The sequence below is a fragment of the Apteryx mantelli genome, chromosome 9 (genome assembly GCF_036417845.1).
Source record: "Apteryx mantelli isolate bAptMan1 chromosome 9, bAptMan1.hap1, whole genome shotgun sequence".
Taxonomy (NCBI): domain Eukaryota; kingdom Metazoa; phylum Chordata; class Aves; order Apterygiformes; family Apterygidae; genus Apteryx; species Apteryx mantelli.
Genome location: NC_089986.1, coordinates 11,807,771 through 11,822,579, shown reverse-complemented (window position 1 = coordinate 11,822,579; position 14,809 = coordinate 11,807,771). Strand labels below are relative to the sequence as shown.

At 39.8% G+C, this 14,809-nt stretch overlaps 1 protein-coding gene across 1 annotated transcript in view; it reads right to left on the bottom strand.

The window, feature by feature from the left end:
• ABCC5 (ATP binding cassette subfamily C member 5) overlaps positions 1 to 14,809 on the bottom strand; it is a 77,773-nt gene that overhangs the window by 39,418 nt on the left and 23,546 nt on the right. The window contains exons 8-20 of the mRNA XM_067301713.1: positions 13,928 to 14,075; positions 13,278 to 13,426; positions 12,506 to 12,613; positions 10,370 to 10,720; positions 8,639 to 8,710; positions 8,358 to 8,482; positions 7,696 to 7,768; positions 6,963 to 7,166; positions 6,152 to 6,295; positions 4,172 to 4,274; positions 3,289 to 3,473; positions 793 to 939; positions 286 to 415 (exon numbers count right to left, since the gene is read on the bottom strand). Coding sequence (XP_067157814.1) covers positions 286 to 415; positions 793 to 939; positions 3,289 to 3,473; positions 4,172 to 4,274; positions 6,152 to 6,295; positions 6,963 to 7,166; positions 7,696 to 7,768; positions 8,358 to 8,482; positions 8,639 to 8,710; positions 10,370 to 10,720; positions 12,506 to 12,613; positions 13,278 to 13,426; positions 13,928 to 14,075 — 1,939 coding nt within the window. The remainder of the gene's footprint in view (positions 1 to 285; positions 416 to 792; positions 940 to 3,288; positions 3,474 to 4,171; positions 4,275 to 6,151; positions 6,296 to 6,962; positions 7,167 to 7,695; positions 7,769 to 8,357; positions 8,483 to 8,638; positions 8,711 to 10,369; positions 10,721 to 12,505; positions 12,614 to 13,277; positions 13,427 to 13,927; positions 14,076 to 14,809) is intronic.

Below are 14,809 nucleotides of genomic sequence, written 5' to 3'. Positions count from 1 at the left end.
ATGCTCTAGGTTCCCCTCTGCATTAACTGCTAAGGGTCTATGTGCAGCCTGTAGCCATGAAAGTACATTTCTTCTTTAAGAGAACAGTCAGACATGTGACTTGGGATATCAGCTGCTTCCTACAAGTGTAACCCTGGTATGTCCCAATTCCCACTTTGTCTATTTGAAATAAACGCTTGCATAGATATAGGGTATCCTCACCCCAACAGTAAGATTGTAGAGCGTTAGGGAGTTAACCGGGAGGTCTGAATGTGGGACTGTCTAACAACATTGAGAAAGACAAACCTTCATCCATGTCTTTGGAAAATCTGTTGAGAATCCGTCCAGTTGGTGTAGTGTCAAAGAATTTCATGGGGCTACGCAGAATCCGTCGGAAAAGCTCATCGTGTAGCCTTGAAGATGCTCTGAGAGTTCCCTGGTAACACAGCAAACATTACAGTACTACCAAAGAGTGTTTGCCTCCCATGTTTGCCTTCACATCACTGCCCTTCCCCTGGGCAACAAAACATTCCACTGATATTCTCTCTCGAACTGTAAGTACAGCTTTTTTCTTGCATTCTGGGCTTCCAACCAGTGGAAGGAAGCTATTAATTCAAGCAGATGCTTAACAGTAAACATGATGCAGCCCCAAGAGATGACTTGATGGAAATCTTGCAAGCCACAATCTGACTTCCTCAGGTTCAGAAATCTCTCTGTGAGGTGACCCAATGAACCACCACAGTGACAGCAGAAGTTGGGGGGAAGGGAGAGAGAAGGAGCAGAAGAAAACCAATAGGTGGTGCTGGCACCTACCTTTACAAAGACAACGCCGCGAACAGCCTTCAGGATCAACATGACTGCCATAGACAGAGCATAGATGCCAGCATAGTAATGCATGTGAGGGTTATCTTTCATACTGTTGCTTATGACAGTGTCATTTCCCAAATTCACAGTGGTGTTCTGTGGGAAATTCAAGGGTTCAGTGAATAGGTGGTTAAGATAAGGATTAAGCACGTACTCTTTACACGTGGTGGAATTTAACTGTCGCCCCCTCATTATTTTTGATATTTCTTTAAAGTAAGCTCTTTACTTTTTATTTTAAATTATGCATGAAAATCTGTTGCCATTCTAGAGTAACAGAACTCAGAAACATTCCAAATTTGAAATCTTCTTGAAGTCCCTCAGAGAAGAGTGGTCTGCTATTCCTAGGTACTAACTAGGTCTTGTTAGGGCCATTTTTCTGTCTGTGTACACTTTGTTGATGTGACTTCTCACCTCAGTTTCAATGAGTCTCACACTGTGTCCCATTATGCTAGCTACTGCATAGACCCCAGAGGAAACGCCACTCTTGACTTAGACACATAGCCCCTTTCATGTTTAATGCAGCTGCACACAAATTCAGTATTTAAGAGCAGAATCATGAATAGACCCAGACACTTTTCTCCACTGTTAGCTAATTTAGCAGCATTTACACTCTTTTTCCACCTCTTGCACTTTGGTATATTAGACGCATTCTACTTTCCCTCAAAGATCGATGTGGTATTAGGGGAATTTCAAGATGGCTGTCAAATCACAGGTAGCCCTTTCCTAAGGGACTGGTGGTCCTATAAAAGGGTATCCCTGTCTCATGCTCACAGCACTCTGAACCCAGGGCAGCCCCAATCACTTTCAAGTGGTGGGAGGCTTCTCTCCCACGAAACGCTGCAGGCTAATTCAAGAACTGATTTCACCAGGCATCTTTTAGAGGAGACAACCCCAAGTGGCAGGTGCTGACTAGAATACATTTGACAGACAGCAGCATACTAATTCCAACCACCTCTGTCATTAATTCATTAGCCAGCTGGTTATTTAGAGTGATTACATAGCAATTTTTCTTGTGAAACTGTATCAACTATTAAATCAGCCTTCTCCCTTTACATAGAAATTGCCAGTAAGGTCAGATCTGTGGTGTCTCCGACTCTGTATTCTGCCTTTAAACAGGGCCAGCAATCAGGCACTGCAAAAGCAGAAGGTGCAAAATTTCCACAGTACGTGGATGTGGGACAATCAGCTCTGCAATAAAGGTCATACCTTAAACCCTAGTAGTTAGAAATAGCTCAAATCCTAAAGCACATTTTTTTCATTTTCCAAATTTCCTACATTAAGTGCTAAAACTCTCAATACTTTTAATATTCATATTGACTGCTCAATCCCTCTTTAAACTATATTTCAGGTAAGTCATTTTTTCATTTAACAATCATGTCAGATCATTTGGTATAATTTATCTTTCACAGATCTATGCCATTCACATCCATTGAACAGAACCATGCTTTTCCAGTATACACTTCAATGATCCATGAATATTTCAGAAAGCTCTCCCTAGCAGAAATACTTGACTTGCAGATTTGTAGCCCTCAGCCTTTTTCCTAGAATATCTTTGAAAATACTACTGCAGTAGGCACTTTCTTCCACTTTCTTCCTTCAATTGCTGTGGTATCAACAGCTCCCTAAAAGATCACTATATCTGATTCCTAACCTTCCATTTCATGCCTGTTATTTCTTGTGCTCTTCTGAACAGTGCCAGATACTTGCATGCCACCATTCCTATTTCACTTTGGATGTGTTGTGCACTGTCTCCTTATCAAATACTGTTGTTATTTTCTGCCAGGAGCCCATAATTTTCTTTACTGGAACACTGTTACACATTCTCATCTTCTCTCTCTCTCTCTTTTTTTTTTTAATCCTTCAGTATATTTAAGGATCCTATTGTTTATTTAAGCATTGCTGGCCATCTGTGCTTCATTATCCCTTCTCTGAGGGTTTTTTTCTTTAATTCTGTTGAATTTGGATCTTTAAATGCTACAAGACTCACAATCACAGCCCCTAGGGTGGGAAAAATCCCAAAGCATCCCAGGTCATCACATTCTTCAAAGGAACTCCCACAAGTCATTTGACTTAAAGCCATATACTTTGACAAGAAAGATTATCCTGTTATATGTAAGGTCACATTCAAACAAAAGCAAGCACTAAAATTAATAATTCCTCTTGCAGCTTGTTGGCTCCTTTTACATTTTCCCTTGCTTTTCTTAGACTAACCAAGACAAAGAACAAGAGGCAGTATAAAAATGCATGAGCTGTTACAGCTTTCTTTTAAACGGAGCTCTCATTCTTGGAGATAACTTCTCTCTGGGGAGATTACCTCTGGGGAGCCTTATAATTTGCTTACATTATGAAGTACCACTTGGTCCCATAGGACTGCTTGGGATTAGTGTTGGCGAGAAATCCCCCTGTCCCTTATGCATAAGAGAGTAGAAATGCTCTTAATCTTACTCCACTGCCTTGCTTGATCCAGAAACTCAGCCACCAGTTGCTAAAAGCTGTGCTGCCCACATTCAGCACAAAGAGTGCCATGATGATGAGAAACGCAAAGGGGCCTCCAGCTGCCTGAATGTAGATGCCATAAACAGACCAGGGGACAGAGCCTTTGCCTTTCTCTTCCAGCTGCACCAATTGGCCTGTGAAACAAAAGAGAAGGGAGAAGAAGTGAGGAAAGGAAAGTTGTTCCATAAAACTTCTACAGGTTTGAGAACATTTGAGGGACTAAAGTAATTTTCACACTCTACAGGATAGTTTCAAAAACCCAGCCATTATTTAACACAAAGTTTAATGGTTCAGACATTTTTGCTAAAAGTCACATTTCACCAACCCAGTCATTTGCATCATGGTAGGACTGAAAAAGCTTGGTCAGCACAGACTCAAGCACTAGGCTGGTATCAACCCCATCATTGCTTCTTTTAATCCCACCGAAGTTTAAAGCTGACATTAAATACAGAGAATGCAAAGAGAGAGGTCAGACCTTCATATTCTTCATACAAAACTGGCAGGGTCTCCCTAGGACTCTGCAAGTGCCAAGCTATATACACTGCCCTCTTGGGATAGGAGGGAGAGGTGGTGTGGAGACAGGATACTAGAAGTTCCTTTGTGCTTATGGCATCCAACCTGTGCTAGCCTGATTAAAAACACCGTACAAGCACTCACGTTTACCGAATACTCTCTGATCACTGCCTGTGTGCTATCAATCACACTGGGCGACCAGGACTTCAGACAGCTTTTGAAACTTTGGAGGCACATTCACAATATGCTTTGAAAGCAAAAGTTTTGAACTTATTGGGGTATAAGGTAATTACAGCCAGAAATCTGATCACATAGTTACCCTCTTCCTTCTTCACAACTTTCTCCTTCTTCACAGAGCCTGCTTTGGTACTTTTATCCTGCGGTCTTTTCAGTGAACTGTTTGTGTTCTTCTTTATATTAATCTGTAGGAAAACAATGGCACTAAACATACTGGAATAACTTTCTCTGACATATTCATATCTGAACCCAAACTTTTATAAGCTGCCTTCTCAGAAGGACTAATGTTCTCAATAGCTTAGCATTTATATGAAGGTTGATATTCCTCTGCCTGTTATTAGAGATGACTGCCAGCCCTGGTGGATTAAATTTGCCTCCTCTACTGACCTGAACTGCTATCAGGATGTACTGGCAGTGTTGCAAGGCAATTCCAGGGTCAGTGACACTGTGCATGTACAGGTTGAAGGAATGCCACCCCCTACATAAAGATATAATCCCCCTTGGCAATAATAATTCACAATTTTATTAAGAGGGTTTTTTTCTGCCCACACACACACCCTAGAACTCCTCTCAGAAAATCTCTTATGAAATGTTTCTCTCTTCCAAAATCTGTCATTGCTCCAAAAAGAGCTCAAGCAGTATCTAAAGAGTCAGTTAACTTGGACTTCCAGAAATCAAATGCCCAAACACTAAATGGCACACACAAGTACTGCTCTAAGCTCAGCCATCTTCCCACAAATGAAAATTACTGTCTGTTTAGCGACTGTCTAGATCAATTAATTGAACTCGCCTACACACCATCTTCTGGGTCATCTTCCCACCCTTTACGTCAGGAAGGGAGATCTCACACGCAGCAAACCACAGAGCATCGAACTTCAACATCCCTTTCTTCTAATCCCATAGGGAATCCAAATCAATGTTCCTTCCATGTGTGGTAGTGCTTACAGAGAATGAAGGTCAGCCAAGCACGCAGGCTGGAAAATCTTAGGTTAACTCTCATTACATTAATTTTAGAATGGCAGGACTATAATCTTCATGCGTGAGAAAGGATGTGCAGAGTAACACATTACATTCCTTCACTTCTTTCACTGACATCTCCCAGGAGAAAATCCTACCAAGCACCTTCTATCAGCATATTTATCACAATGTCACCTTTTGAGAAACGTTTATTTTCTATGTCTGTACTTGTGAATAAGGAGCCTCTCACTTCTTAAAAAATAAACTGCTGGTATGCTTTTTAATCTCTTACCAAGAGAAAATGCACACAAAATTTAAGCAGAGAAAGTTCTAAAATCATCATCCAAAAAAAAAAAAAGCAGCAAAGTTACTAACTCTAAAAAATATTTTCAGGAAACGAGCCAGGAAAGGGTGGGAAAATTAAATTGTTGAAATTTTAAATGCACGTCCTACTGAATGGTTCTTGTTATTTTGTAGTTCATTATTTACATATTTTGTAAACATGAAAGGATGATCCACTGACTAAAATACTAAAACACAAATCCAGGCTTGCATTTAGAGCAATTGCTTCATAACAGAAGCAGTCTCAAGCAACAAGATTTTTTCCCAAAACTCCAAGAAACAAAGCATTTTCATAGTTAAATTTCCAACATACAGTTGCAAATAACTTTTGGACAAGTTGTGTCATGTTTGCTGTGCCTCAGTAATCATGTGCTACGTGCAAAAGAGGTAAAGATCCAGAAAGAACTTGTTGGACAAAAGTTGGACTACGTCTGAGCCAATCTGGAGGCAAGTTAAAAAATGAGGTGTATACTGAAAGAGCGGAGAAGCTCTCTGCTCCGAGCATCACCAGAGGAAACAACACATTTATTTCATGTTCATTTTGGCTCACTGGCAGAGTTGATATCTCTACTGTACATCCCCCAAATACAAATACAAACTAGGACTTCAAACAGAAAGTGTTAATAAAGCACGGAAAACTCTACAGGAAATCTATGGGTCAGATCAACACATGAAGCCATTTTCCAGTCTTCTTCAAACTATGCCATTTGGTTCATCTCATTAGAAAAGTCATCAGAGTGCTTTAAAATGGAAAAACAAGTACCTCAATATGCGGTGTTTCTCCCAGCTGTAGGTTATTAAAAATGGTTGCATAGTCACCATTTAAATTCATCAGTTCCTCGTGACTTCCTCGCTCAGTAATGCAGCCTTCTTTCATGAAAACCACCTCATCACAATCAACAAGATACTGGAGAAAATGGCAGTGAGAACAAGCCTTTATCATTATGTCCGATAATCAGACACATGCCTGCATGAGCTTTTTTCCATAATTTAAAGACATTTGGTGGTGTGGAGCAGGGTGAAGTAACAAACCTTCCAGGTAACAGACATCTGATTTTTTAAAGGTCCTGCATTGACTAGAGTACCACAATTACTCTCACTCTATATGCACAAAAATTTTGTGTGTTCTATCAAAGACAATCTGTTATGGAAGACAGAATTCAGGATATTTAAACCCTGCAAATTCTGACATATCAATTATTAATATTTCTATGCACAGAAGATGGCAAAAAAATCCCAGAATACATCACTGATATCAAATCTAAGCAATTTCTGATGTGATAAACCAACTTTATGGCAAAAAATGTTTTTGAACAAGGTATTTGTATTTCTGGTAAATTTTCTTTAGCTAAGTGTTACCAGTACCCATCAGCTAAGTATGTACCAGTATCAACTAAAGAATCAGATTGTGCTCTGTGCATACTTGCAAACCTAGTTTGTAAATCTAAACCATATATCCTAGAGAAACAGGGTTGTGCTGTAACAGGTCAGAGCATGGAGATTTTCAGTATGAAAACAACTGACTAAAATAGCATTTCAGGAAGCTCCAAGAAAAAGTATGAGAGATTTAGTACCTGAAGCTGATGAGTGATGAAAAGGACAGTCTTTGACTTCAGGTGCTTCCTTATTGCACTGTTAAAAATGTGATTTCCCACATGAGCATCTAAGGCACTAAGGGGATCATCAAGGATATAAATGCTCCTATCACTGTACAGTGCTCGAGCCAGACTGATTCTCTGACGCTGTCCTCCACTCAGGTTAGCCCCTCGTTCACCAATCTGCACAGACACACACCCATTATTTTGATTCTACAACATCGTGCAACACAAAAAAATTCACCGAGCTTGTGAGGTGACTGAAGTGAAACGGACCGTACAGTACTATATGCACTCTATAGTCTTAAGTGTCCGCTTCTTTGTGAAATGTATTATACAATCAACAAACTCAAAGCTAATATGCTTCAAATATGACAGTAGTTTTTTTGCTTATTTTACTTTTATTGTATTAAACAGCCATGTTTTTCTTAGCTATTTTAAATCAAGTTCAAATAGGGCCTCTAAAGGCAACTAAATTTACAACACAATGAAAAACTCCCCAACTATCAACTTCCAAATCAAAAACATGACACAACTCAGTCTCAATAGTCCAGGCCTACACTGATAAGCTCAGGAAGGTGCAATAAGGCATTCAGCGGCTTGGCTTATATGCATACGAGATCGATGTCCCCCTCACCCCAGTCTGGTTTGCCAAGCCAAAATCCTACTTTTCTCTATCCACTAATTAGTTTATTACAAACAAAATCTGTACCTCAGTCAGGTCCCCATTTGGAAGGATGGCTAGGTCAGGCCTCAGACAGCAACCATTCAACACAGTATTATACCTAAAGAACATGAGTTAGATCAGCAGTAAGTTTTGTTTTTTTTCTCTCTCTCCAAAGCATCTAGTTAACACAGCATTATCTCATTTTTTACACAAATATCAGGCATTCCAGCAGCCTAAAGCAGATGATCTGCCTTGGATTCCCAGGAAACTGGGGACAGCAATTCATTACCTGCTTCTGAAATACTGTGTAGGTAAGGAGGCAAATTCTTTCCAGAGATAACTAGCATAGACCCCAGGGAAGGCCCCCACTGGGAAAGGGCCACATAAAGTGCCAGCACGTTGCAAGCAGCAGTTGTTGTGTTTAGAGAGGGCAAGGCCAGGACAGCAAGAGCAAATGACACTTCAGTGCTGCTCTGCAGCAGCTGCTACAAGCAGAGGCCAGACAGTACTTCAGCGTGAGCTACAGCCCCCACTGCACACGAGTGATGACAGAAGCACTGACAGCCATCAGCCACAGTGACCGCACGTAGGAGAGGTAGAGTCTCAAAGGCAAACTCTAAAGGAGAGGTAGGCTACATTAAATTTTCCCACACTTGGGTCAAGAATTACTAAGCTGTCACAAAAATTGGCAAACAGTTCTGACAAACCTCTCTTCATCATACTCCTTTCCAAACAGAATGTTGTCTCTAAGTGTCGCATTGAGAATCCAGGCCTGCTGGGCCACATAAGCAAACGTTCCACTTACTGCAATGCTACCCTCCAGCAGGGTCATCTGGAACAGAAGACAAAACCTTAAAATTACGCCATTCCATGTTTAGAATAGCCTTTCTTCTGTAGGGTACAACAGGAATGAACTCACTTTTCCAAAATAAGTGAAATAGGAAATAGGAAAGAGAAGAGCACGAGAAGTCAAAACAGAATTTCTCACCTGTCCTAAAATAGCTGAAATAAGTGACGTTTTTCCGCTCCCCACACTACCACAAATTCCAACAAGTTTTCCCTAGGCAGGAAAAAAAAAATATATATGGTACTCATTACTTACATTCTCCATTCTATTCAGAATTTGGATGACCTACAGTATCTCAGAGGGGACAGTAAGACGTTAATGCCAGCTGAAAAAGGACACATCAAATTGAAATAAACAAGACTGAATCAATATTTTAACTTGAGAAAAATCAACAGTGGACACTATCCCCTTATGGGCTAAAACTGAATGAACGCCACAGGCGGAAAGCAATGGGTTTTAACATCAGTTTCCTCTGGCTGGGCATGGCACAGCTCCCAGAGAACGCTGCACTCGGCCCAAAGCACCAAGGCCCTTCTCAACAGAAGGCATCGAGATGCTCTCAAGACCCTGGTCCAAAGGCAGACTTTCCACTGCCGTCAGTGGGCGAGAGCTCCAACTAAAAAAAAATAATAATAATAATCTGTATTAACTTGACAAGGAGACAAATAAGGAGAAAACTGGAAAAATCTAACAAATTCACAGATAATTGCAAAATTTTATATTGCCAATTGAGAATAATCAGTCAGTGTGATAAAGAAAGATATGAAGAGGGAAGGACTGAAAGAAAAGTGGAATTTAGGATATATGTATCCAGTAAAACTTCCTGCCTGTGAGATGCAGTTTGCTAAGGACCAAGGAAAAGGTGAAATCCAAACACCTGAAGCATTTATCTGTAATAAAATTAGTGGACTGACATCCACATTATGTGGGATTCATGGAGACTATTTTTATTCCTTTTGTAAAAAGGATAAAAAGAGTATATAGACATTTGTGGAACACATTGCTGGCCTCTCTCATTTACAAGTTTTTCACCTCTGACAATGAGTTGGCCTTTACGTTTTCAAGTACCTGTGTACTCTTTTTTCAAGGCTATTTAATATTTTAAAATATATGCTACACTCTCTTAAGGATTTAGACTACCCCTCTACTCACATGACTACACGAGGCAGTTTAACTACAAGTATCTTGGTAGCTGCATGGATTGTGTTACTATAGTATCCAAGTGCCAGACTGCAAAACTTTTGTATTAATAAAAAGATGCCATGTGTTAAATTTAATGCTTTTTCTTCAACATTTTACATGCTTTTATGCATCTTGGAATGAGGACTCCAACTGCTTTTAACTTCTTGAAAATCCCTCTGTATCCTTCTATTATACACAAATTCTCAGTGAGGAATTAACTACACATTCTTCAATGAAAATCTACTTTTATGCTCCGTTAGAACACCCAAATCACCTAAAATGTTCATCCAGAGTATGGGTGAAAGCGCACAAAATTATTAAATGGTTGCAGGAATAAACTCTCTACTGATATCTCTGTTGCCCTACTGATTCTTTAAGCTCAGCAGTCATATACTGTATTGAGTGCTACAAACGGCAAAATCCCGAGTTAAACGCAACAGGGTGACAGCTATACATGCTACAGCGCTTCACAGGCTGTTTGCAGGGATTGTTTGCTAAAAAATGGCACTGCTGTTCACATCAAGATCAGGTACTGCATCCTAGCTACTGCAGTTGCCATGGATATTACAGGAGTGCACAAATAGCAATATGCTCCATTTCATGCAAAAATACACGGTTCTCTATTCCAAGGGACAGCCAAGAAAGAAGGCCCTTTGAGAGCCCAGATTAAGTTCTCCTTTCTTCTCTTACCTTTTCTATCTCCAAGTCAATGTTGTAGAGAGTCCTCTGAAGACGAAGGTTAACCAGGTGGATGATTTTGTTCTCCTCTTCAGGGCTAGGATGGTCATCACTGTCCACTAGAAGATGGCCCTTCTGCTCTGCCAGCACAGCTTGCTGTCCCTCATTCTGCAGCTTCATTTTCTCTTTCTTGCCCTTCGTGACTTTCTTGTCTTTTTTCACTTTGGGGGTCAACTTTGGTGAGCTCTGGACGCTGGCGTGGGAGAAGTCCCAAGCCAAGGTAGCATTTTTCACCTCTATCGCGGTGTGAGGATTGGCTGGTTTTTTCTTTATCATATGAACCTCTTCCATTAGAAATAAACTCTGATAGGAGTTGTGAGAGAGGTGTAAAGATGAGACACCTGGTCAAGACTGGGAGACAAGCCTATGGCACACTCACGCAGCAAAACACATCAGGCTATACAGTGCGAGGAAGCTGAAGAGCAAAAGGTAGCTCATTAGTGTAAACTAACTCCAGGCCTGCTAAGTGGCCTGGGTATTCCTGGATGTGGTGGAAGCACTTAGATACAGTAAGACTTTCAGAGAATTGCAATATTCTGGATGCTGTATGAGAGAGGCTTATTCTTCTAACACTGTTTGTGACTCCAGCTCTGTAATTTCCAGGCACCAAACACATGAGCTGATTACATGGGTTAGAGAGCAGAGGTCCCCAGGAGGGAAAGTGACTTATTTGCCCTGCGCACCAGCTCATTACATGATGGAATGACTTACTGCAGCCTTATATGGAAGGGGTGCATTTGCTGCTGGGAAAAAGTAATCTGACTTGGATGATCTTGGACTGCATGACAAAAATAATTAAGCCATTAAGTCCATTGTATCATGTTCTCCACCACATCCATCAGTATTTATAATCAACACAGAGTAGGAAGAGATTTTTCACACAATTTAATTACCAAATAAAATGATTTCCATTTACATAACCTATGTTTTGAACTAAAAAGCCTTCTGCAATTACAGAAATCTCAAATCCAGTCTTACTCTTGCGATTGCTATGCCTGAATCATATGTCCATAAGAAAGCTCATATTCATTTACAGAACCAGAAAGCCAGTTACGTTTTTGCAACATTACAGTATCCTCACTTTGTCTTACACTCCTTAAACAAATTATACTGTTTACAGTCTTAAACTGTAAACAATTTCACCTCTCCTCCTCTTCCCCCCAAAAACTCCTTTCAGTGTAACTGGATTTCAGAAAGCCTGATTTGGGGTGACTCATACAAAAGATTAAATAAACATGCTCAAAAGCAATGGGATCTCTCAATCATTCTGCAGATTCTATTCCTCTCATATTCAAATGTGTTTCAAGAATCCGTTACATGGAATCCATATACCTGTCAATATTTGTACATATGGAGTCACTATCCTATTTGGAAATATCCCTGCAATGCACTATTGCCTCCAAGAGAAGGCAAAATAAAGGCCTGTCCTCTGAGTTCATACTAATTACACATACTGTATTTATTCATAGGAACTGAAGAATGAAATAGGAGTACTCGTGTCATCTGGACTATAATTCTCTGCCCTGGATTTTGTTTAGTTGGATCATAACTGCATATTATTCATATAATGAGTTGGAATTTCACCTAAAGTCACCTAATCCACTCTGAAAACTCAAAACCACTGTTTTTCGTGACTACAAGTAAAGCACTGTACTAATTTGTACAAAGCCTGCTAATATAATACATGTGACACTTCCAAAAAGAGTTTCACTGGCAAAATACAAAATTTCATTGTAGGCATGCTGCACCATCTTTTCATGGGGATGGTTTTAAAAGAGTATAAGAATTATTATACTGTGAGCCATCTAGTCCAGTATACCATCTCTTACAGGGGTCAACCTCAAAACCCTGCAATCATTAAACAAGAATATCTTGCTTCCCACACTGGTATTATCTTAAACCTCTAATATTCCTTGATTGGATTTGTATCCCTTCTGCAGGATATAATAATCTAGAGTAGTAAGTGTAAAGAAAAAGAACTCCTCAGACATTAAAACAGCATTGGCTTTAAAGCGTCCCCTTAGCATCTATTATACACATACAACACCATACTGACAGAAAAAAGCACAAGGCCAAAGAACTGCTTACCTTGAATCTGTCAACAGAAACAGATGCCTCAGACAGAGACTTCACTGAGAAAGGGGTTACTTTTAGAGCAAAAGTCATTGAATTAAAGACGGTGACCACTGTGAATGCCTAGAAACAAGACAGGGAAGAGAATCATATTTGGATGCAATATCCCCACTAGCAATTCCAACCCTCTAAAGGTACATAGCAGCAATTCAAAGCCATGGAAAAGGCCCACAATTCAAGAATAGCCATTTCAAGACTGAACACATTCTGGAACAGCAGAAAGCAGCAGATCCATCCAACTCTTTCCCCAGTGCTTTGTAACAGACCAAGAAAGACATCTTCAATGTTTGCAGGTCCACTGAAAATGGCAGACAGCAAAATTCTGCATTAGCCTATTACTTTTGAAAACCTGTGTTCAAATCCTGTCTTAATTCACAAAGAGAGACAGATCTGTGCTGTTTGCATCCAAACACATTGTAAGACAGAAAATGTCCAGTAATCCCAATGCCCAGTCAAAATAGCAACCAGGAGTGCTGGTTCATATTCAGCTCAGAACTTGTTCTGGGGAAGATCAGGGCTCAAACAGCACTGTGAAAGCTTTCTGCACAAAATGCAACAATACATCTGCTGCTGTCACACCCATCAGATGTTCATTTTTGTGAGCCAGGTCACGAAACAGAGAACATGCTAAAGAGATCTCAAGTATCTTCATTACAGCTTAACAGAAAAGCAACCGTAGTAGTACTGTAAAGAATATTTTCAACATTTTGACAAGCTAACCAGTTACCTGAGCTGCTGTAAGATCGTAGCCAAGGATCATATGGACAGAAAACGTCACCACACTGGCAATAACTACAACTATGGGAGCCACACCCACAGTGATGCTCTGGAAGTAGCCTGCACGCTCTAAGATTTTACGTTCTTCCTCCCGAATTTCTAGAAATATAAATAGGGGCACCACGTTTGAAGTAGGATTCAGAGGGGTACATGCACAGCAGACACTATCCACAGCACTAGAAACACCAAGAGAGGCCTAACTTTACACTTTAGCAGTTATCACGTTACATACTTCCCTGTAAGGATCACAGTTACAGAGAAGCAAATATAATTGTCTGTAAATCTCCACAAGAATAGAAGTCTTTTTACTTTTATCAAAATGGAGCAGTCTGCACATTTAATAAACAATTTATAAATAGAACAAAATTTTAAAATTGGAGCAAAGTCACAAATATTATTATGTTAGAAGGTGAAACTTCAGAAACAGGACTGTTTTTCCAACCCACCATGCATGAGAGAAACAGGGAGCTTGAGGGATGGATGTGTTATTACACTGCATTTGCATCAACATCTTTGGTACTAAGCTAGGAGGATGCACCAGGATACTAAGCAATGGAGCATTTGTACAAAGGGAAACATTTACGGATTGTGTAAACTCACTTTGAACATTCTGAGAAAATGCTTTGACCCAGGCATACATTTTAATGAACTTAATGTAATTAAGAACTTCATTCATCTTTTGCACACGTTCATCTGTTGTTGATACACATTTTCTTCTGAAATAAGCCGTGAGGCGTGATACAAACATCTGAAACAAGAAGCATCACCGCACAACATTAGCAGCAACTCCAAAATGGCAAGTACATTCAAGTCCTCCTAACTACCAGAAAAAACAAATTCTGAATCTGAAATAGGATTTCAATGACGGGGCAAGAAGGCTGTCATTCTGACATAAACAGAAGGCTAAAAAAGCTATTCATATCCTCCCACCCCATCTGCACTGAACACTGAACTCATGATAGGAAGTCTAAATAAAAATAAAATCAGTGAAAATAAAACGATGGGCTTTTACCAATATTGAATAGTACTAGAGTTCTTTAAAGTTTCTGAAGTACAAAGACTACAAACACGTTAACCTCAAGACAAACTAAATTAGCTCTCATAATCAAATGGACACTAGAACTCCTTTCAGCCAACCATTTAACCCAGTCCTATAAGGCATAAGAAAGAGCTGGACTTCGCATAGCCAGATAAAGTTTTACAGTATGCCAGTGCTAGGAAGATGCTAAACCAATATTTACATCTTTACTAAACCAATTTAAAAAGAAATAGTTGTTCATGTGTTCCTAAGTATCTTTTATTCATACTTTCATACCATTCCTTTCCTGAAATCCAGAAAGAACACACTTCATTAGTTAAGTTTTCTACTCTTTGCCTTCCCTCTTGCCACCTCTTTTCAAGTCCCCTTCAATACAAAAAGACTGCTGAAAAGAACTGGTGAAGATAATCAAACTCTACCCCTTCTCATTACCTTTTTTTGGA